This window comes from Haemaphysalis longicornis, unplaced genomic scaffold (genome assembly GCF_048455015.1).
Source record: "Haemaphysalis longicornis isolate Haplotype H1 unplaced genomic scaffold, Haemaphysalis longicornis Haplotype H1 scaffold_6, whole genome shotgun sequence".
Classification (NCBI taxonomy): Eukaryota; Metazoa; Arthropoda; class Arachnida; order Ixodida; family Ixodidae; genus Haemaphysalis; species Haemaphysalis longicornis.
Window position 1 is genome coordinate 27,125,574 of NW_027526407.1, and position 22,671 is coordinate 27,148,244.

Sequence of the window (22,671 nt, forward strand, 5' to 3'; positions counted from 1 at the left end):
AGGCACAACAAGAGACTCCGCAAACGAATATCTTTGCTCAACAAAGAGGCGTCAGCGTACGCGGCCGAGCTCTGTAGGCAGAACTGGCTTCAGATGTGCGATGCTCTTCAAGGAAGACTAAGTACATCCAAGACGTGGAACATCCTCCGCTACCTAATCGACCGTACTAAAAGTCGGAGTGAAACAAGTAAGACGATGCAAGCCATCATTCACCAATTTCCTGGCACGCAAGAAGACCTCTTACGGGAGCTACAGGCAAGATATTTTCCGCCTACACCCAGGGTGCAGTTGCCAGAGTACGGGGGATGCCCCAATTCAGATCTCGATAGCCCAATAACATCAGCTGAAGTGAGGGCGGCTTTGCTGAAGATCCGCCGGAACACGTCCCCTGGCATGGACCGCGTGTCGAACAAGGCCCTAAGAAACCTGGATGACGGCTCCGTGGAGGCTTTGACTACCTACATGAACGAGTGTTGGGAGAAGGGGGTGGTGCCACCGGCCTGGAAAGAAGCAGAGATTCGTCTCCTTCCAAAACCAGGCAAAACACCTTGCACGGATAATCTTCGCCCCATCTCCCTCACTTCGTGCATCGGAAAGCTTATGGAACACGTCGTTCTTAACCGTGTACAAAGGTTTCTTGAAACGACGGACCAAATGCCTCACTCGATGTTCGGTTTCCGCCCGCACCTCTCAGCTCAGGACGTACTGCTGCAGCTGAAGAAGGACATATTTGAGGCAGCCAGTCGCACCACACCCAAAGCGATCCTGGCTTTAGACTTGAAGGGTGCGTTCGACAATGTAACGCACGAAGCAATCCTCACAAATCTTGGCAACCTGGGTTGCGGGGAAAAGACGTACTCATTTATCAAGAATTTTCTGTCTGATAGGACTGCGATCATTAAGATTGGCGACATCCAGTCGTCTCCCATAAAGTGTGGCAGTCGTGGTACACCACAAGGGGCAGTGCTATCGCCTCTACTTTTCAACATAGCCATGATAGGCCTTCCCCGACAATTAGAGAAAATCCCCAACATTAAGCATGCCCTGTATGCGGACGATATAACGATCTGGATTGCCAAAGGCTCTCCAGGCGTTATGCAAGACAGCCTACAAATGGCAGCGGACGTCGTCCGCACCTACGCCAGCCGATGTGGTTTAACTTGTGCCCCGCAGAAGTCGGAACTTATAATAGTACAAAAATGTCGCAGGGACGTTTCAGACATCAAAATTTGGCTCGATGGCATACTCATCAAACCGAAACCCTCAATCAAGATATTAGGGATGACATACCAGGAAAACTGCAAAAACACCCTGCTTCTCAACAGGCTCCAAGAAACCACGGCTCAAATTATTCGGATGCTGCGTAGGGTGGCGAACAGGAGCCATGGACTAAAAGAAAACGACATGGTCCGTCTTGTGCAGGCCTTCGTCGTATCCAGAATCGTTTACGTGGCTCCTTATGCGGTTTTGGGGACATCGGAGCGCGAAAAGCTAGACGTCCTTCTTAGAAAGGCATATAAACAAGCCCTGGCACTTCCTCCAAGCACCTCTACGGTACGACTCACGGCTTTGGGACTGCACAACACCATCGAAGAGCTCATGGAGGCCCACCTAACGGCGCAGAAAGTAAGACTCGGAGCAAGCCCAACGGGTAGGGAAACGCTAGCTACGCTTGGTTACACGGCGCCGCACATCACGGAAAACGCAGTGGACATCCCGCCTGAACTAAGGACCAGAATTCTTGTCCGTCCAATACCCCGGAACATGGCCCCTCAACATCATGAGGGAAGACGCCTAGCAAGAGCAACTGCGCTAGAAAAACAGTACGGAGGACAAGACTACGTCGTATATACAGACGCGGCGGAATACGCGAGGTACGGGGTAAGATCGGCGGCCGTTACCTCCACAACCGACCTCCTTTCCAGTCTGACGCTTCGGTCGTCAAACACCCAGCAGGCTGAAGAGACGGCTATCGCCCTTGCCCTCTCCCAGACAAAGGCTAGCGTAATTATTACGGATAGCCAAGCCGCCTGCCGAGCATACCAAGCAGGTAGGGTTTCAAGACAAGCGCTTCGGGTTCTGCTTCAACGGCCACCGCAGAAGCAGGTCACAATCATTTGGACCCCGGCCCACTCTGCTCTTCGCGGCAACCAGACGGCACACGTCCTGGCCCGAGAACTCGCCCACCGGGCACCGCAAGAAGAGTCGGAGCGAACCTGGCAACCGCTCCTCACATACGCCGACATCACCCAACACTATCGACTAGCGAGACAACTCTATCCCCCAGTCACCGATCAGGCCACGAAAGAACAGGAAGTCACCCTGAGACAACTACAGACTAATACCTACCCCCACCCAACACGACTACATGCCATCCACCCTACTCTTTACGACCCCCTATGTACTCACTGCCAAGCACCAGGCACGCTGTACCATATTGTCTGGGAATGTCAACGGAACCCAGACCTTCCCCCCATCCACAACCCCTCACGCGAGCAGTGGGAGAGTACGCTGGCCAGCTCTTCTCCTGAAACGCAGCTTTTGCTAGCGGAAAGGGCGAAGGCAGCCGGTCGTACCAACGGAGTCTTGGACTGAAGACCCCGACCACAAATATCCTCACTTCAACTGTGATTAAAGTTTATTTCTCTCTCTCTCTCTCTCCCTTCGCCAGTTTCCCAAACGAACGCAAGGAAATCCTTCTTCAAAAGCTGACATCGCTTTCAGCTATTATGGAGCGACCGACGCGTCCTTTCTGGGCCCGCTCGTCGGGTGGCGCGGCGAACAAAAAGGAAGCTTCTGCGGTTCCTCCCCACGCCCCTCGGGCCTAAGTTAGCTCGGCCAGCTGGAAAACAAACACAACACAGGTGCCCACCGAACGATACCTAGCTGCCGGGCGGTATTAATTAATTAAGTGAGGTGCGCGAACGTAACACTATACCTCGGCAGTGCTCACACGCTGCAGGCAACCAAAGCGTGCGCTGCCCAATTAGTGAACCAGGTAGAGGAGGGGGAGAAAACTTCATTGGACAATGCGATCGAGCTTGTAAGTGGGCGGGGTCCTCAGTCCAGGACTCCGTTGGTGCGGCCTGCCGCCTTCGCCCTTTCGGCGAGCCAAAGAATGCGCCTCGGGGAAAGATGTTGTCCATCGAAACAAGGGTTAACCGAGCTAAAGGTTAACTCCGAATGGAAGAAACACATGCGACACTTGGACTGCACATCCATACATTCCTTCCTTTCGTCTCGTGCAGTTTACCTTTCTTTCAGTGTGACCCAACTAGCCGGCCGGCAAATCTATGCCTCTTCGTCTCTTGGGTAGCGGTGGCGGCCGGCTTGGCGTTCCTGTCCTTGGTGGCGGGCCGCGCATCGTTGTCCTGTTTTTGCGGCCTGTCTGACGACGCCGGATTGCCAGAGGGCGTGTCCTCCCGGCGCTTCAACCTCGCTGGTCCGAAGGGCTTCGACCCTAGGCGCCTCACCGGAGCCAACCTGACATTCACCTGCGCGAGTGCCCTCTCTGTGGGCGTCGATTTCAACGCCTTGTATCTTTGTGATTGGTGCGTTCCTGACAGCAGCGGAGAGAAGGAATGAGAGGGCGGCTGCAACATTTAATCTCGCGCGCACAGGAGCGCAATGCCTGCTCACTGAGGCCGAGATGTATAATATAAAGTTTTAGTGCGCAGCACTTTGGCGCCCGGTGCAGTGGTTTGGCGGCGGCGACGGCGATGTCCACGTAAGCTTCCGGCGAAATTGTGAGGGGAGGGCGGCACGCGCTACTATGGCGTACCTCCCTGTGCGGCGTCATGGCTCGCCATGTTTGACTGCCTCCCCCTCACACTTTCGCCAGGCCCAAACCACGTGACATTTGCGCGGGAGGTTCAAACACCCTTTTCAACATGCTCGGCGGCGGCGACGCGCTGCGAGATAGCGGCGCGCCACTGTGCGTTCGCTGATGACGAGATCACTTCCTGAGACGCAGCAGCTACGCGCCGTGACCGAGAAGGCTGCTGTTCGCGGTGCACACAAATTTGCACTAGGGAGCATAGTAATCGTCAGCTGCTTTTATTCGTTCTCCTCCATAAACAACCAGGAGATTCTTCGAGTAAATATGGCATGTCGTCCTTGCAGCGAAGTCTAAAGGCGTCAACAAGTGTAAATAATGGCGACGGGGTAAGGCGGGAGGGGCCGCTTGTTTTTTTTTTTTTTTTTAACCGGCCCTGCACGTAAGCGTCAGCTTCTATGGTTTCATGCCGTCTCCTCACCAAAAGCAATCAATCGAGTAGGCGACATCACGGCCTTCGTCGACGGTGGCCCTGCGGTCTGGAGAGGAGACTTCGAGACGCTTTGTCGCGGAGTATGATGCAAAACTTTTCTGTATACGCAGGCACGTCACGTACCATGACCTCGCGCTCTTTGCTAGCCCCCTTATACCCCTGTCACACGGCAGATCTAATGACATTTACAGCAAATGTCATTCGCTCTAAATGTCATTAATTCGGCGCTACACGCGAATACCGAATGACATTCAAGGCGAATGACATTTACCGGCTAACTGAGGTCCCGGACCTCAGTTACACCTCAGTTGGCGGCCGAATGAGTAGCCTCGACAGCAGTAGCGCGTCCCTAGACAGGAAAATTCAGTAACAAACCGAAGAATACTGTTTTTTAAAAACTGTCAGTAAGCTTATATTTTCTTTTTTGTATTGTTGTTCTAATAAAGAAAGACCAGCAAGTACTAACAAAAAAGAAAATCTCGTCCCCAGTGCGCGCGCTACCCTAATCCGGATTTTTTGCAGACTTGCCTCAGCTTGTGATGTCTACTGATGTCACCTAAATCGGTGGTTTTCTTGTTTTTATTTTAAAAATATTCCTTTGTTACGTTTTTTTTAAATATTACGTGTGAAAACATTCTATATGAGCTTGAAATGTAATTTTGCGGTTTCGCGAGCTCGCTAATCGTCACCGCTATCACAATCAAATGACATTTGTTCCGCCGTGTAGACCCGCACGGCCGAGCCGAATGTCATTTACAGCTAATGTCATTCAGTTTGAATGACATTAGATTTGCCGTGTGACAGGGGTATTAAACGAGTACCCGTATGTCTGCAGCAACCCTTTTCGGCGACAGGAGGCCAGACGGAGGAGCGATTTAATTGCATCTGTTCCAGAGTGCCGCCAAGTCTACGGCCCTAGCCACAAAAGTCCTCGTACAAAGAGAACACAATAAGCCTGGCATTGATATTTTCATTATTACTATTCTAATTCTTTAATAAAAGCGGACACACCGTGAGAAGGGTTTACTTTTATAAGTAGTGCCCGCCCGGCAGGCGTACGCCACGCAGCGTTTCGCCTGCCGGCCCACGGCTTGCAACATTCGCTGTCTAAAGGCGAAAAAAGGGGGCCGTGTGCACGGGAGGCAATAAAGACGCCTTCCAGCGCAATCAACGCGACGAAGAGGGGCACGGGGATGTAGTATGCACAGTGTACATACACTCGATGCGCCGCTGCCTCGCTCTCCCCTCGCCGAGATCGCTCGGATATGTCGTGTACGTGCTCGTGCGGTCAGAACGCCGCAGACGTGCCAAGCCGCCACTCCCGAAAACAAAAGAATTCCGCGCTCCCATTCTCTCAGCCTCGAGAAAACTTCCCGGAACCAGGACAAGAAAAGCGTCAGCTTGTTTGCGTGAAATGCCGCCAAAAATAGAGACGCTGGACGCTACGGCTACCTTTGACTGGAAATTCCCCGTTCACTTTTGTCTTCAACACTGCACGGGTATAGGGGTTAAAGCGCAGCTCTTGAGCACCAGGTGCTGTGGTTTCTGGTCGTCCGTCGCCGTCGGCCTCGCTGTACCGAGAGAACGGCATGCCGAGGCCGCGTGCGAGAGAGAGGGAGGCAAAGCTTCGTTTGAAGTATTCTAGCCACCTTAGTTTGAAGCGGACAATGTCCGAGCTGCCGAAAATGGGGTTCTGGTGGACCGGGAATGCGCTTAGACGGGCACTCCGCAGGAGTCGTTGTTGTTGTTGTTGTTGTTGTTGTTCCTGGTTATTTGGCTCATACCCACGTGGGGGATTGGCCAGGAATCGGGCGTGAGAAGGGCTAATGCGCCCGCTTACAACACCGGAAACTTATACACCTCGCTATTTATACGCAAAAAGAAAGAAAATGGAATTGGTTGAAAGTTGTAAGTGGATTTTTGAGTAGAACTGCGCTTTTTGGACCGGAAAAAAACATGCAAGAATCAAAGCTAACAGGGCAGGCGCCTGGTCTCGGAAACGTATGCATGAATGGCTGCAGCCACCCCTCGGTGACAATATCCCAGTGATGTGGCCCCAAAAGATAGTAGTACGGGCATGGAAATAGGCAGGCCAATTAGTCGCAATGGCGTGGCAAGATGACGTTGCCTCATCATTGAAAAACCACGGCAATGCAATAGGAAGTGCTCTAAAGTCGCCTGATCACCGCAGACAGCCCATCGGGAGAAGGAGGCTAGACCAGCCCGGTGCATATAAAAGTTGAGTTGGGGGACTCGACATCTGAAAGTAGTTAATGTGACCTCGCATTGTCGAGATTCACAAAAACGGGTATTCCAATTATGTTTTAAATGGACAGAATCTTCAAAATTAGTGATGATTCCTTCCTGCACTCTTGCTAGGCGTTGGTAGGTACGAAACCTTGCTCCTGCTACAATGAAGGGAATAGGGCATAGGTCAACTGGAGGGCCATCTAACGACGATCGCGCCAAGCAATCCGCCTGTTCATTAACCTGTAACCCTTTGTGACCTCGAACCCAAATGAGGCAGATGTCCCGCAAATGGGAAGGCACAAGGAAGTTGAATGTACGAATAAGAGCGGAATTTTCGGATGAAGACAGAGCAGAACAAACCGATAAGGAGTCAGTAATTATTGCTACGTTAAAGTGCTGCGGAGGTACGTCTTTTAAGGCCAGAACTATCGCTAGGAATTCGGCTTGAAATATCGGTGTGGAATCAGGTAAACGCAGCGAGACTGACCAGGTCAGTCTCGCAGGAGTCGTGGCCCGGCACGTGGGCATGACTCCTTTAAAAAATATAGTTACTTGGAGGGATCATCATCAGCACTTGTGCAGACAAGAAGCTCCTGCTCATCGGCTCTTGGTTTACTGGCCGAAAGTGTACCTGTATGTGGGTGTATTTAGTTTTGCATTCTACAAATTGGCTTTTTCCACAAAAAGTATGTTTGGGTTATAACCCCTGTTAATTTATTTTTGATTGGCTGCAAACCTGCCATAGCGTTGCTGGAGCAGGTGTTGTTCCCCAGGTTATTCTTTTATTTTTGGGAGGGGGGTCATAAAAAAGAATAGGAAGAATTCGGCAGTGGCCGTGCGAGGCGAGGCGAGAGGATCGGACGAAGATCCGGTGGCGGAGCTTTCTTATGAGTATGGGATGCAGGGTGCTCGGCGGCGGCGACGCGCTGCGAGATAACCCCGCGCGCCGTCGTGCGTTCGCTGAGCAGCTATGCGCCGCCGCCGAGAAGACTGCAGTTCGCTCTGCACTCAAATTTCGCCTTACGGAGTATCGCAATCGTCAGCTTTTCTTTTTTTCATTTTGAATATTTTAAACAGCGAAGTTGTTAACAAATCGTAATTTTTCGTGTCCGCAGTAACCAAGAAATTGCCGAGCGCGCTCCCGTGAGCGCGGGCCTCGCCGCGACCGTCGGGCAGTTAACAAAAGCAAGAAAAGCCGAGCGCTAGATCGTGTGTGCGTGCCTAGCGGCGACCGCCAGACGTCCCCTGCGCACGTTTGCAAAGCCAAGCATACTCGCCTAGGGGGATTGGCCAAGATTGCAGCGACCACCCGGCAGTTAAAAAAAACAAGAAAATGCCGATGCGTTCGTGCGTGCCTAGCGGCGACTACCCAGCGTCCCCGGCGCACGTTTGTCCAGCCAAGCATACGCACTTGGGGGATTGGCCAAGATTGGCCAAAAAAACTCCAGCGTTAGCCGCAATCGTGGCAACACTTGCTCGGAACGAGAAAGACACATCATAGCGTACGCCCCTCCAAGGTGATGTCCAACGATTATCCCTTCCAAAGAAATGAAGGAATGAACTTATAGCAACAATGATGGAGTAAAAATCGTTGCGGCAGTGAAGAAGCCAATCGGCTGCAATCGTGGACTTAAACCGACGTGAAGGTTGCGTACAACTTGGCTACCTCCAAGACTTACGCGTTAGTGCGAGCTTCCTTCATTTTTTCCCTGGCCCGAAATAAATGAAATGAAACAAGGCATCGGTAGTGCACAGCACTGCGAATAGAGCGGAGAGCCCAGCCGCGGCGCTGCAACCGGAAGTGCGGGACCTAACAAGGGGATCGGCCACGGCTCATCCGGGTAACGGAGTGCAGGAGTGTAAAGAACGAGGACAACATCGAGAACAATGCTTTCCCATTCACCGCATCATAGGGAGGACTCCCGGTATGTTTGTTTCACGACATTCACCCCATTCAGGAGTGCAGCATGGTAAGTGACTGCTGGCTTTATGAGCTGTTACCAAGTCTAGGAATCACGCTTTCGAGAACTCGCCGAGACTGGATGCCGGATGAAAACGGAGAGAAAAGCAATTTCAGGCGGCCAGTGCGCGGGTTGCTGAAGCTGAATATGCGTGCTTCTGATGGGTCGGCAAGGAGCTGAAACGGCAGTCCCACGGCACTGCGGGTCCCGCACGTTGGCGAGCATTCGCGGGCGGGGAAACGGCACTCCCCCTGCAGGTGAATGGAACGGCCGTGAAAGGTGCGGGAAGCGAGGAGACCGCAGCTGGCGCGGGGGCGATACTCTTCACGTCAGGATGGTCCCATGGTGGTGCGCCGGTTCGCGGCATAAAACGTGGGCCTGCAGCCGAATGTCCTTCACGTCCGACGTCCGCATTTTTCGATCACGGAGTACCCTCATGTTATTGGGGGAGTGTAGCCGTGCCTTCGTGGGCTCTGCTGGGAAGAGGGAGAGGGTGGCGGCGGAAAGTCCCTCAGTTGCTGCTGTCTTCGAGAATTGCGATGGGTGGCGTGCCCTTGCTTAGGGCTTAAGTCTGAGGCCAGTGTTGAGGGTCGCTTGGAGTCAGCTACGTTTGCACGAGCGAGGACGTTAGCCCTTCCCCACGGTACCACTCCAGCAGACGTGCACATGGCTGCCATGCAGGATGTCAGCCCGTGATGAAAGCGCGCGGATTGGTGGGATCGTAGGAGTAGGATGGCTCCTCGACTGTCTGTGCAGAACACTGACGTACGCAGGGGCGGGCCGAGCCCCTCCCCCCGAAATTTTTGGGAGTGGGTGATTTTCAAGGCTGGATCAACCGTGAGACATTTGTTGTTAAGTTTGTTTGTGTTTTGTTACAAGTTACTAATTTTGTGGGTTTGTTATTAATATTATTTGGTAATTACTCTTGGTTATTATTTTATCAACATTTTAAGTGGGCCCGCCCCCCCCTCCCCCCCGCGAAGCAAAATCCTGCATACGACACTGCTGCGAATGGTAACGCAGTCGACGTAGTGTGCACGATAAGTGCGTCAGTTGACGGTCTCTGCCTTGAAATAAATAGTTCCGAACTTCTTTCATTGTGCGCTCCTTCGCAAAGGAAAGGAATTCCTCAAGGCCACCGGGGGTCTCCTATGCTGGTTCGTAGTTTCTTTTGTCTTCAAACGACCCGACGGAGTGCACGTTCTCCTTTTTGCCTGCCCGCCTCCTGTCTCTGCTGTCAATGCAAGAGTGCGCAGTTTTCACTAGCCGGCCCGACATTCCCAAGCTTTGGCCAATCCCCCGCAGTGGGCACGCACCATTACCCCACAGGAGCAGGAGAGGGCCGTCCAGGCGCGACCGAGAGAGACGGCGGATATCCGCGTCCGGTGGACGAGCCAGCGCACTCCAAGACGCCCCCTGCCTTCCGAGCGGGGTCGAGCTTGCGTCTGTGGTGCAGTGATTTATACCCCCCCCCCCCCCAGGAGGATTTCGACAACCCCCCAAGAAAGCTTTCACAATTAACAATTACAAGCACACTGTCCAGGGATTTATACACCCCGCACCCCCCCCCCCCCCCAAAATCGAAATTCTGGATAAACCCCTGCTTCGGTGGTTCCTCGGCCCAGGCTCAACGTTCGAGCTGGGTCCGCGCGCTTTTCGAGGTGTTGCGACTGGCCCGCTGTGTCCTGATCCCCCTCCGCCACGCACGACCCCGTCGTTTCCCGGCAACGTCGCGCACGTGTGAGCCGCGCTGTCCCACGACATACTGACGCGGAACAACATCGTCTTGCGACGGTTTCAAGGCGACGCTTCCTATGCCTCACTGATGGCGTCTGTAGTCCTCCTCCAGTCCCACTGCAGGAAAACGAACTCATACGGGCTGTAAAGCGTACTCTGCCTCAAATGTACGCTTTCACAGGTGAAGCCCGCTTTAGGTTTTCCTATCAACACAGGATTCCCTCACGAGAAAGCTTCACGTTCAACCACCGCCGTCGTTGAACGCGAAGGGGTGCCGCATTTTTTAGCACGAAGGTATTTAATGAGCTGGGTTCAGCAAGACCTCAGCGACGTCGTATCCGCAACGAATACGACGAAAGCTGCGTTGTTTATCCGGCCGCCGGCTACGCTGAGGTGTGGTGGCACCGTGCACGGGGGAGGAATAACTTGTACCTCCACCGTGGCCCCGTGTAAGAAAACCGTCGCATTAAGGCAACGAAATGTGTCGCTCTCCTTTGGTGCGACGAGGGGCACGCCAGCGGGAAGCGGAACGCATTCACGGTCCAAGCTACTAACTCTGTCTCTCACGTTCCACAAGCTGAGCTCGTCTGGCGTAGACGCCACGGAGCAGGACCGAAGTGGTCGCACCTTTGCCGAAGCGACCCGCCAGCAGGACGTCGCTCGCCAAGCACACCCACAAGACAGCCGCCGACCCGCAAATCATGCTCCTTTCGCTGTAGGGGACAGTGACTTCACAAAACGATTCGCTGACAACCCGTTCGGTTTCGTGCGCACGCACTGCGAGCGCCTGGGGTTTTACGCAATGCTCAAGCGCGTATAATCCAGTGTCCAATGTCGATTCGTCCAACGGTGCCACACCGACGAAATATAAATAGCGATGTGCAAGTTCCTATCAATGCACAGTCAACAATCAACTGCTCCCGTGAATGCACATTTCACTTTCGATCGTGTTTTACCGATTCATATGAAAGGGGGTCGGACCAACCACATTTTATTCTTCGTTTTTGATCGTCACTCTACAGGTCTACCGTACGCCCTGCGTGCTCAACACGCTTGGCCTCGTGCATGCGCTTTTCGCACGAACCTGGCGTACCAGACTCCAAGCGTGCACTGCTGTCCCGACACAGGACTGGCCCAGCGTGGACAAAGAAGCTGCGTACGCGCTTCGTGCCAACTGCAACGAGCTGTCGCCTCTCGTACGCTACTCTGAGGCCCGCTCATTACGTCAACCTTTCTGCTCTCGGCTTTCCCGGCGCTACTCCAGACTGCCACGTTGGTGCACCGCGTGCCAGCTTATCTGCTGTAGCGCAGAAAGGGTGACGTCATGGGCAAGCCATGCATTGGGTGGGCAGTCCAATTTTGATCGCGCGGCGCTTTTCCACTTCACATGGTTGACTAGGCTAATGTGGCAGTAAAGTTGATTTATTGTAGCGTTTAACACGCGGACGCTACGCAGGCGATGAGGCGCGCCATAGTGGACGGCTCCGGATTAATTTTGACCACCTGCAGGGGATCTTCAGCGTGCGCCGAAATCTACACACGGGCGTTTTTGCTTTTCGCCTCCACCAGAAAACTTTCCGCAGAAGTAACGCACGAGCCCAGTCCCTGACATGCCAAGTTGGAACGCACGGTACTTTTCCATGCACTGCCGTGTTCTCGACGGTTGTTCGGGCGTTTACTCGTCAACTCCTGCACATGCATCCATTCTCAGGGAAACTTAATCAGCCTAACAAACTTCAGTGTTGGCGAAGGCACAATTCTTCTTTACCGAGTTTCATACAGCAGACGTGCAGCTCCTGCACTTCGATTCCAAATCGACGCCCCCCACAGGGTCCCGATCCACCAACGGCAGCTTGCACGCTCTGGGCGATGCGAAACGTGCGCTTAGGCAACGAAGAATGTTCAAAGCAAGATGGAACGAAGATAGCCGCACAAAACGGGCTTTGCGGATGTCCGAACAGGAAGAAGCGACTCCGAGAAATAATGCAAAGAGGGAAAAGAAAGAAGCAAGGCCGGGGATGGCAAAAGGCGCTTAAATGGACCGACGTCATACGGCCCAGACTGATGACGTCAAACGCGCCGCGCGCGCGAGGAGCCGAGAGGGGATCCTGGGCGGGTGAAAGCACAACGTGCGCGTTCGGGTTCCCGAGAAGAAGCAAAGTTCCCCCAAGAAGCCCTCCTCGCCCTAATCCCGTCGCGAGTGTCGAGACTTCCCTCTCAGCCTCCGGGGGGAAAGGCGATGCTAAAATTAGCGACGCAGCCCGAGACAGCAGCCGGGGAGAGCTCAATGAACTCCCGAAAGCGTGCCAGTGACCCCGTTTCCCAAAACGTGCGGCGGCGGGAGAATGGGGAGGGAAGAGGCCTCTGACGTAAGCGCTCGCGGAGGGGGGCACCGCTGGCGCCCGAAAGGTCAAAGTTAATACAGCCGTCTAGTTCCTCCACGAGTTCGGCCCGGGCTTTGTCTGATCTACACACGCGACGCTACATCGATGTGCGATCGCACACAGAAGAGCCGGCTATTTGGGGAAGGCCACAAACCAAGTGCATCCCCGCTCTTGCCCCTGTAGAACGGCTTCACTGCGGCGCACGTACCGCGATCGCCACAACGCGTCGATAAGTGACGCGCCGAGCCCTGATCCGACGGGCCAGCCTGCTCGCGCAGCCGGCAGTGATTGCGAATTTCGCGAGCAGCTAGGGGGCGAGGGGACGACGCTCTCTTCTGCGCACGCTTGTAGCGTCGCCACTTGCGTCACTTCCTTCGCAGCCTCTTCTCTCTCCCCTGGCTCCGGCACAATCTCAACGTGGCTTGCAATGCGACAAATACAACGCTCGTTGCAAACTGGGATACAATTACAGATCGAGCGCATGCAAGAAATGAAACCCGATACGACGGGATAAATACGCTACGCTTGCTCTTCGAAAAGACGCGCAGACGAACTTTCCAGCCTTAGCCCTGTGAGAGGAGCACGTATAAGGCAGACGCTCGCGAGGGAAAACGCGCGCCTTGTGACGACCGTTCACGACACTGCTGCATTAGCGCACGAGGAATTTCGCCCCCCTTTTCTTAGCGGGCGTCCACGATGACATCACAAGAACCGCTTGAAGGATCAATGAAACAGCAGTCCCGACGACGCTGCACGGCCGCTATGAATCAGTGCACGTTGACAAACTATGCACGGGCCTTCGTTTTCAGTGGGAGGTTTTTCTTGGGCCTCGAATGCGGGCGCGAAGTGCAGGTGAGTGCGGAAGAGCCGTTTTGGGAGAAAACGAGCACGCCATAGGTACGAACGCTCGAAGCACGCTCGAGCCTCCGGCCCGTTGCCAGACGTTACCGCAGGACGTGCACTGTAGTGCGCGGGAAAGGCTTGCAAACTCGCGAACAGGATGCAGACAAGCAGCAGGAAAATTGCGAAATGCGGGCTGCCCCGAACGAGTCGCAGCAGCAAGTGCACAAGGCGCTGTTGCGGTGGTCCGGACCACAGCCGCGGCCGGAGGAAAAGGCCAGCCGTGCGGTGAAGCCATCCCCTTGGCCGCGCAGGGGCGGGCAGCAGCGCGGGGCGCATGCATGCAAGCAGCACTGCACAAACCTTGGACGTGTCCCCCGGACGCGGTCACATCGCTGGCCGAGCTGGGTGCAGCTTCTTCCCGACGACGCCTGTTCATCACCTGTCCAGCATTTTTCGGGCTGGGGCTCCTCCACCCCCTCCGCTCGGGCCTACCTTGCGTCAAGGTCTCTCGGCGACGGCATCCATAGCACCCGAGGCGCCGCCGCCGCCGCAGTGCTCCTTTTCCTCCCGACTCCCTCCTCTCGGGGGCCGCTGCCCTCGGCGGCGCTGCGCCCGTCGGCAGGCAACCACGGGGAGCGGACGTCTGCTCAACCGCAGTAGCAGACGAGAACGGGTCGCGCTGCTTTCAGTATGCGCTACGAAGGGCTCGGTGCGCCCTGAGAAAATCTCGTGCGATACACATCAGTCAATACACGATCAACCATAAGTCTCTCACCAAGAGATTAGAATTATATGGCATCCGTGGAATCGCGCCTGCTCTTCTTAAATCGAAATATATAGGTCCCAATGTGTAGCCACGGGAAAGGACATCTCCACCCTTCAACGAATAACCGCAGGAGTCACGCAAAGAAGCTTGCGCATAACATTAATCAACCAAATTATATTTTATACGCAGACGACACACACGCTTCTTCTTCAAAGCCACTACCATTCAATGTCTAATTTCAACTGCAAATGGCGTTTTATGAACTTTCACCTCGTGCAGCACAACAAATTCCATCCTTACTTATACACTAAAAAACGAAACCTCCGCTATTTCATAGAAGGCAGTGTTCTTTCGTTAGAGCTTAGCATCAAAATGGATATTGTAGCGCTACTTTGTATCTTTGTATTGTATTTTGTATCTTGTATCTTTGATATTGTTACCACCTTATAGCCCTCCTGCTTGGGCCTCTGGCCTGCAGAATGTTCTTAAATAAATACTGCGGATGTCATTAACTCCGTAAAAAACATTGGGAGCTCTTTTTCACAAGAGCATGAGATGGGACCCGAGTATAACTAGGTTAGCAAAATCTGCTACAATACTCTCAAAGTTCGCTCCTATTTTTTCTATGTTCACAAAACTGTTCTAAAATGCAGGGGTCGGAAGCGTGCGTACCGCGGGGCAGTATAACGCGGCTCCGGCACGAAGACCCCCGCTTTTCTTGTAACTTTACATGCGTATGCATACTGAAAGTGAACATGATTTTTATTGCAGTTTTGTACATTATTACCAATTCAACGAAGTTATTTTCTTTGCCGGCGAAGCCCCCCCCGCCCCCTTTCCAATTTGCATGATGTGTCGGCTTCATGCAACTTCGCCCTGCGCCCAAAAAGATCGCCGACCCCTGCTACAAATTCGTTGTTCTTACACATGTGAATTATTACTTCCTTGCAATCTGGCGCAATGCATGCATGTACAGGCCTGCTCCAAAGGAAGGTATTACCTTGTTCACACCAGGGAACTGGTTTTGAAATTGTGTATGTTCATAATTCATGTAAATTCTAATAAATGCAAAAAAGTTTGGAGAGTAAAGGCCAAAAAAGTTCGCAGGAAAAACGAATTTTTATTACTGCAGAAGAAAACCGCGTGATGCTCGGCTGTTTCACTTTCGCACCTGGTTCCATCAAAGCATTCTCAATCTGCTCAGTGCACCGCATGAACTGCTCGTCGCCACGGCTACACTCTACCTTGTCGAGTAGGAGGCGCATCATCTTTGTTGTATCCAACAATGTAGGTGTTTCTCGGGGCTCCTCTTCTTCGATGATGACCAACTGCGTCGTCCACAGCTCCCTCAGCGATGTAGGCGTCGGACAGCGTTCGGCAGCGGGAACATCTATCGTTCACGACTGCGCTCAGCGCGTATAGTGGGAGCTAAGCGTTTGAACAGAGACCTTATCATCTGTCTGTAGCGGACTTTGCCTTGTGTCCTCTCCGTCAACATTTCGACATATCCGCGGTCCCCTGAAAATATGTTTAACGAGGGGGCAAATACACGGCGCATATGGGAGGTAAATGTCAACTGATGTGTCGAGATATGCAAGTTTGAGTTAACGAGGGATTACTGCATTTCTATTCCATTGTTACGAAAATGGCACTCTGTATTCATGTGGCCGGCCTGGATTGCGTTTCTTATTCTCTTTTAGTTGGTTAAGATAATGTATAAGTGCCTAAGAAGCGTTGAATGAATGTAAAGATAATGCATTTGATGCCTGTCTGTTGTGCCAGGTGCATGAAGGAAGCCCATGCTGCCATTTCCTTTGCCAAGGGCACGACGTGCGCCCCTGCTGGTGTATGTATATGCCTCGTACCTGGGGGCTTGGTGCAAACAACAGCGAGGCAGAGTGGCTGCCATTTCCCACAGACAAACCGCACATGCTAAATGCGGGTGAGGGGAACAGAGCTATCCATTGACTACGAGAAAAGCCACTCTGGGGGCAGTTTTTGAGGTGGTGTAGGTACCCCAACAAATGGATGCCCAGACTAAATACTGGGAAACCTCATTCGGAACTCACTTGTGCACTTTCATCATGTGGCCTGGCAGTAAAACGTGGGAAGAAGGAAAAAGTCGAGGCTGGGTTCTTATCTTCGGGGTCAGCACCTGGCCTCGTGCACAAGTTCCGTTTCCAAACCACCACCCTGGACAGCCGGGCAGTGTTCAGTGCATGGTGAGAAGTGAGGGCGAGGGTACGTCGAGTTGGCTGCTTTAACGGCGGAGCGTCAGTTCCAGCCATGCCGAGAGGAGGGAAATGCCAGGACCAGAAGTGGCGAGGTTGTGCGGGGAGTGCGTGGCACGGTGCGGATGTTCGGGTGGGGAGAGGCGCGTTGGGGATTGCCTGTGCCTGGAGAGGGCGCCAGCCCCAACGTGCAGGTGTTCCAGTTTAGAGAGATGGCGTGCACTTGGGGCCACTGATGCACCGACAAGATGGGCAGACCCAAGAAAAGCCTAGCTAGAGCTGGCGAAGACCTCAGTCTTGACATCTCAATTGCAAAGGCGGCCAAGTATTTCTGCTTGCTTCAGGAGATTCTCACAGCGGTTGTTTCACATTACCTCAACAAGGAGGTCTCCAAGACGCATCCAAATTGGTGTTGCAATCTTTTCCAGCAATCTCCATGACAAATTTGCAAAAGAGAATACCAACTGGTTAGCAATGGGCGGTGTTTTTGTTTTGCTTCAGAGTACTTCGGTGCTGCCTTTTTAACGAGGCCTATCAGGTTTTTTTCTCGCTTTTTTGTTTTCATCTGAAATGTAAGGGAGATAGCCATGGAATCAGTTTGGTGGCAAGGTAGCCACCGATCTCCACAAGGAAATGTGATTTTGCCGAGCGTGCTCAATGCACCATGCCACCGCAACCCTACACCTCTGCACACGGCTATTCCTCCTTGCCACCAGGAAAACGGTACGTTCTGCCAGACATGGGGGGGTTCCCAGCCACACATGCTCAGGACCACTGTGCTGCAAGGCCTCCGAGTGCAGCCAGGGGCCGTGGCAGGGGGCTCAGTGGCCAGCCTTCGTGCCATTCACACGAGGCCACTCTGCGGCCGCATTCTTTTTTCCCCAACAGAAAGCTCCCCTATCAGTCTGTGGGATGCTGGGAGAGCCCTTGGTCCTGTCCAATAGAACACCTGACCACAGCACACTTTGTTGCCACCGGGAAAAGTGTGTGCTCAGGGCTGGAGCAGCAGCAGCAGTGCTGCACGACACGAACCAGCACAATGCCGTCTGACGGCATTCTTAATGCTAGGCACCACCAGCAGACCCACCATGAGAGCCCCTCCCGACACAGATACAAAAAGAGGAGAGAGAAAGGTTGTGAGCAGGAAACATTTATGCATTTATTCCAAACGCACAAAAAATATGTTCTTGCATAGCTCGCGTAACACACTGACAACAATGACTCACCGATGTCCACACATTTTGCAACACCCCCTGCCATAACACATCGATACCACATGGCTAAAAAGCAGAATGTGGATGTTTGGATACTGGCCACACAGTGAGGGTATAGAAGAACAGCAGATGTGAAGGAAGATTAGGTGCAGTGCTAAGCCGACGCGACAAACAATTCAATCATGCACTGAGCGGGCTAAAATGCCGCGAAGCTGTGAAACAGGAGCACAGATGTACACATCAGTGGCCCAAGAATAAAACAAAAGCATTTTCCACACTGACGGCCGTACAAAGCTTGTTGCAAGCATGGAGTCGTTAAACACACACCTCTCAAAACCATTTAGTTGGCAGCAGCAGCAGCAGCAGCAGCAGCAACTCGTATGTATTCCCTTTTGCGAAATGGAACGGACATGCTGTTTGGTGGAAAATGACAACCAGCCGGCCAGGAGTCCTTGCACAGAAACAGCGGCCGCCCAACGTCGCCGCTGCACGTGCAATGCCCCCCCCCCGGGGCGTCAATGGGCCAGCCACCCGCCTCCTCCACGTACACTATGTGCATGGTCACGAGGCTGCCACCCCGAGTGATGCAGACACAAGTTTGGGTGCAAGCTTTGGGACGACAAGAGGCACCTCAGAACCATCCAAACACCACGCACTGCCTGCACAAGGTGGCACAGCTGGTTTGGGGGAAGGGCTCCGTTGAATGTTGCGTTGGTGAACTGAATGCGAAAATGCACCAGTGCAAGCAGTGGCTGCCTGCCCAAGTTGCACCATCTGCCAGCCGGGTGGAGCAAATGTACAGCAGTTTTTGAGCACGCGACTTCCTTGCTTTCTAATATTTCGAGGGATTAAAGAGACTCGGATAACACTAGAAAGCCAGAGCAGTGCTCCCTCTTTTGACATGCCATCGTGCAGTCAAACCCCGCAATAACAAAATCCCAAGACTATGAAAATCCCGAGGCAACCAAATATTTTCGTATGTGTGGCCAACGTCCACAGAAGCCTATGTATGTACAGTAGCTTACCGTTTTTTCGGACTCCAAAAATTCACAGTTGCTGGATATTCCGGACTTTCCCGAAGAACCGCCAGTTGTCCCAAGGAGTAATGACTTGCGGATTTTTTGGACTGCTATTTTATTCGGACTAGTATTTGTTGTTCCCCTCAAGGTCTGAAAAATCGGTTGGCTACTGTAGTATTCCACATCTCTCGGCAATGAAATTTTTTTTTTTTTAGCAGCCATCCCGCATTAACAAATTGTGCTGCAAAAGTGTGGTCTGCACGTTATCTACCACTGTGAGGTTAACAGCGGGGTTCTTCAATTTACAGTTCCGGACTCACCACGGACCCCCACCCCCGAGAAGCAGTCTGGCATTCGATTTTCCCACGTGTCCTTGTGGCTTCGGGCAATCCCCTGCAAACTGAAGAGTGCTCCAATGCATTCTTTGCCGACTCACGGCCGCTGCCGTGCAGCAGGCGCCTGAGCAGTGCAGGGCCGTGCAGGGGCAGCACACATTCGGGGCAGCCAGGGCTGGGCCTACTGCTGAGCAACAGCCGAGCAGCATGCGTGCACTCGTTGCATTGGCTCCCGCATGGTTCCCTTCCCCAGCCACAGGATAAGGCATTGTCCAAGTCAGTGGCCCAGGTTTCAAACCGCACGCAGCTCATTTGGAAAAGCTTTTAATGGTGCACGTGCGCAAAACAAAACGATGACAGCCTCAACAAACTTTGACAAAGTGTTGCTATTTGCTTGGTTTTGTGAACAGCACTGGAACAACCAGGTGCCACTGACTGGAAAAGTCGGGTCAGCGGAAGAAGCTGCACTTGCATGCTCGGATGTCCCACACCCAGGAGAAAAACGTGCAGAGAAGGCAAACTCGTGGGATGTTTTGGATGCGTTTGACCCAATTTGGTCGCTCTGGGGCGCACACACTGGCGACTAGCAATGGAGCACTTCTTGCAGTGTGAGAGCTGCACTCTCAAGTTGCTGCGAGGCAAGGTTCGCAAATTAATATAACCGAGTTTCGGAAATAAATATTTGATTTGCGGGCGATTTTTCTGTCGTGCATGTTTCATTCTCGCAAAAACAAATTTTTCAGCCTTCCCCGGCGGTTTCATTATTGCGCGGTTCATGGCTCTGCAGTACAAAACCTAATCACCGAGCATAACTCAACAGGGGCTCATGAGTCACCCCTTGCCTCCACAGGCTCTGCTGGGTATTCATTGAAATGCAAAGGCCAAATATCAGACTACTTTCTGAAAAACCCTCCACGCTGCTGAACTAGGCATCTCCTCAAATCCATGGCTGTGAAAGAGAACAAGTTCGCTCAAACGCAGCGGAAATAAAGCAAAGGTAACACACCATACTCTATAAGAAGCAAGAGCATCAGCTACAAACATATCGCCAACTATGCACATGGTTTCTGCGCCAAAATGGCCTTCTCGAGGCTATGTGCCTTTCCAAGCTGGCCTCATGTTCACTCATATATATAAAGTGAAAATAGAGCAGGAATAACATGGTGTGTAAATATTACAAGTTTGGACTATGCATACATGGGCAACTCTGCACATAGTTTTTCCCGCTAAACATCTGGTCTCAAGGTACTTTCATGGGCCATAATAGGTGACTGGGAAAACTTGGAGCTTGACCTCAAATAAGTGACACTCTTCTGGTGGCAAATGGGGGTCACCGACTGACTGAACCTCCGACCTTCACCGGAACAAGGTGCGACAAATGGAAGCACACAGCCAGCCCGTTTCTCTGCAACCCTGAATGAACGGGCAAGCAAGCAGTGTAGCCAGTAGATGAACAGTACTGCAACTGCAGCCAGCAAATAAGATGTATAATACCACGGGCAGGATGCACACGAAGGAGTGCAAGCAAAACAAAATACAACGAACATTACAGACAACCGCTACAATGGTGATCCTCGACCGCCTGCTGCTGCTAACAGGTCGCCCCAAGGGCACTCCACCAAAGAGGAGGGTAGCACTGCACGAGAAACGGGCAGCTCTGTCGTATCGCCAACACTGTACACCCCGCTTGCCGACTGCCAGGTGTCCACTTGTTGGCTGCACTGCTGGCTACGCGGAGGAGGCCTCTGAGTCCCACCAGCCGAGGGGGCTAGGAGCTGAAACGGAACCACGGGTACCACTGCTCAGTTGGGGCCGAGGCCAGGGAAGCCGCACGGGACGCCAAACAGTCCCCGCAGGAAGGGGGGAACAACATGGCGCAACAAAGCGAGGTCAGCGTGCCAGAGGACTGTGCCGCCTCAAGCTGCTCCACACAAGTACTGCACAAAGTTGCAGGGGGGTGCCGTTACCACGTACAGTGAAGACGGCACAGCCTGGCAACCACGCGTGCAACAGCACAAGCTTGGAGAGACCACTTGGGTTGCCGACCCAGCCAGACCCGGGATGTGGGTGGCTGTCCTGCCCCAGCGGCCCGAGTGAGCAGCAGGGGTTGCCCTCCCCGGCAGCCTTTCCACCGCACAGATAGCCTGGCACAGTGCTCACACAGAGCACGCTGGACTTCGCTCACATGCCCAGGGCCAAGGGGAGACAGACGTGTGGAGACGTTCTGGATGCATTCCACACAGCTAGGTCATTCTTGGGCAATCTGCAGCGGGCCATTTTTTTTTGCAGTGCGAGAACTTCAGCAGCGAGGTTGCTACCAGGTGAGGCTTGGCAAAGCCATACAGTCTAAGCTCGTTACAGCGGACTTTCGGTTACGACAGAACATTTCTGTTGCTTTGTTTGGTCCCCATGCATTTTAAATGGACTCCACTTCGCTCATAACGAACCCGGCTAGAGCAGACTATCGGCTACAACAGACTAAATTTTAGGCCAAAATTGTTTTGACTGAATGTTTATAGCGGACTCTCGCGGGGCCAGCACCCGATACACTTTTTCTTTGTTTTGTTTGACAAGAAAACTGTTACGTCTGGCAACATTGTTGGCAGCCGGATCGTTGGCGCAGCCAAGCCAAGCCAGTGCCAGTGGTTTTTGTGTGTGCGACCAGCAGCATGAGCGGCAGGGCAGCTGATTTCACTGTCGGCTAAATTAAGCATAATTAAAGCTGTCAAACAGGCGGGAAAACAGGCCGGCATCGCCAGAAGTACAGGCCTGCCTAAGCAGACGATCCGCGAGACAGTCAAGTACAAGGCCGCTGCCGATAAAAGCGACTACGGTGAGACTGAACAACAGCGCTGGTGAACCCAGAGTGAAGACTGCCCCCGTGATAGTTCTTTTATGTAATAAAGAACTCGGGTTCAGTGAACTTCGGTCTTTATTATTCCCACGCATGCATCGTTCCTGTTCCATTCGGTGAAAAAGGTAAGAAATTCCTCAATTTGGTTCCCATCCATTGAGTGCAATCTGCCGGTGCATCATCAGATTATTTCGTATCGGCTGTTTCAATGACCAGACTAAAATAACAAAAAATGTGGCAGCTGCCTCGGGGGAACGTCAGGCAGCAATCCGATTTGTTTGGCGATCGGTTTCGGGGAATTCTGCCTCGTCACAAAGGATTTAAAAGAGTAGCTAATTATGATGGCCACGACTGATTTTTGTAGCTGGTTAATAATTGCTTCTAGTTATATTCTTGCTTTATTTGCTCAGCTTATCATGCGTCTTTACACACTTGACCACATGCGCTAGGCCTTTCCCAGGTGCCTCGGATACTGCATACTTTGGCTAAAGCGGACGTTTTTTTCCGGATTAAGAGGGTCCGTTGTAACAGGCATAGACTGTATAACCGACTTGCAGAAACGAATTCTCATTCCACAGCCCCTTTCCCTTTTATGCTTCCTTCTCATGGCTATGAAGTTCTCACAATTGCAAGTTTCTGGCTCTGCCTGGCCATTTCGCTATTACTGGGTTGGACTGCAGAATGCTCGGTCTTCCTGGGAGGGGTTACCTGCCAAGGCTGCAGCACACCACAACGGAGGGTACAAATGCACCCACGCCACCTGGGGATCTTTAACGTGCACCAAAATCTCAAAACGCAGGGGACACTGG

General features: G+C 52.8%; 2 protein-coding genes across 6 annotated transcripts in view; both read right to left on the bottom strand.

Moving 5' to 3' along the window:
- Window positions 1-14,034, bottom strand: part of LOC144142338 (TNF receptor-associated factor 5-like) — a 60,945-nt gene extending 46,911 nt beyond the window's left edge. Inside the window, exon 1 of the mRNA XM_077673768.1 lies at window positions 13,804-14,034. The gene's annotated coding sequence lies outside the window, so the exon portion shown is untranslated. The remainder of the gene's footprint in view (window positions 1-13,803) is intronic.
- A 3,540-nt stretch (window positions 14,035-17,574) lies between these two features.
- The window catches only part of Tbc1d15-17 (TBC1 domain family member 15/17), a 65,350-nt gene continuing 60,253 nt past the window's right edge, over window positions 17,575-22,671 (bottom strand). For 3 of the 5 annotated variants that reach the window (XR_013316951.1, XR_013316949.1, XR_013316950.1), the window contains one exon: window positions 20,645-20,783. Coding sequence is in view for 2 of the 5 variants with exons in the window: in XM_077673760.1 (XP_077529886.1) it covers window positions 20,568-20,783 (216 nt within the window). In the remaining 3 variants the exon portion in view is untranslated. Of the gene's footprint in view, window positions 20,784-22,671 lie in introns of all 5 variants that reach the window. The other 2 variants (XM_077673760.1, XM_077673759.1) reach the window with 2 other exon arrangements.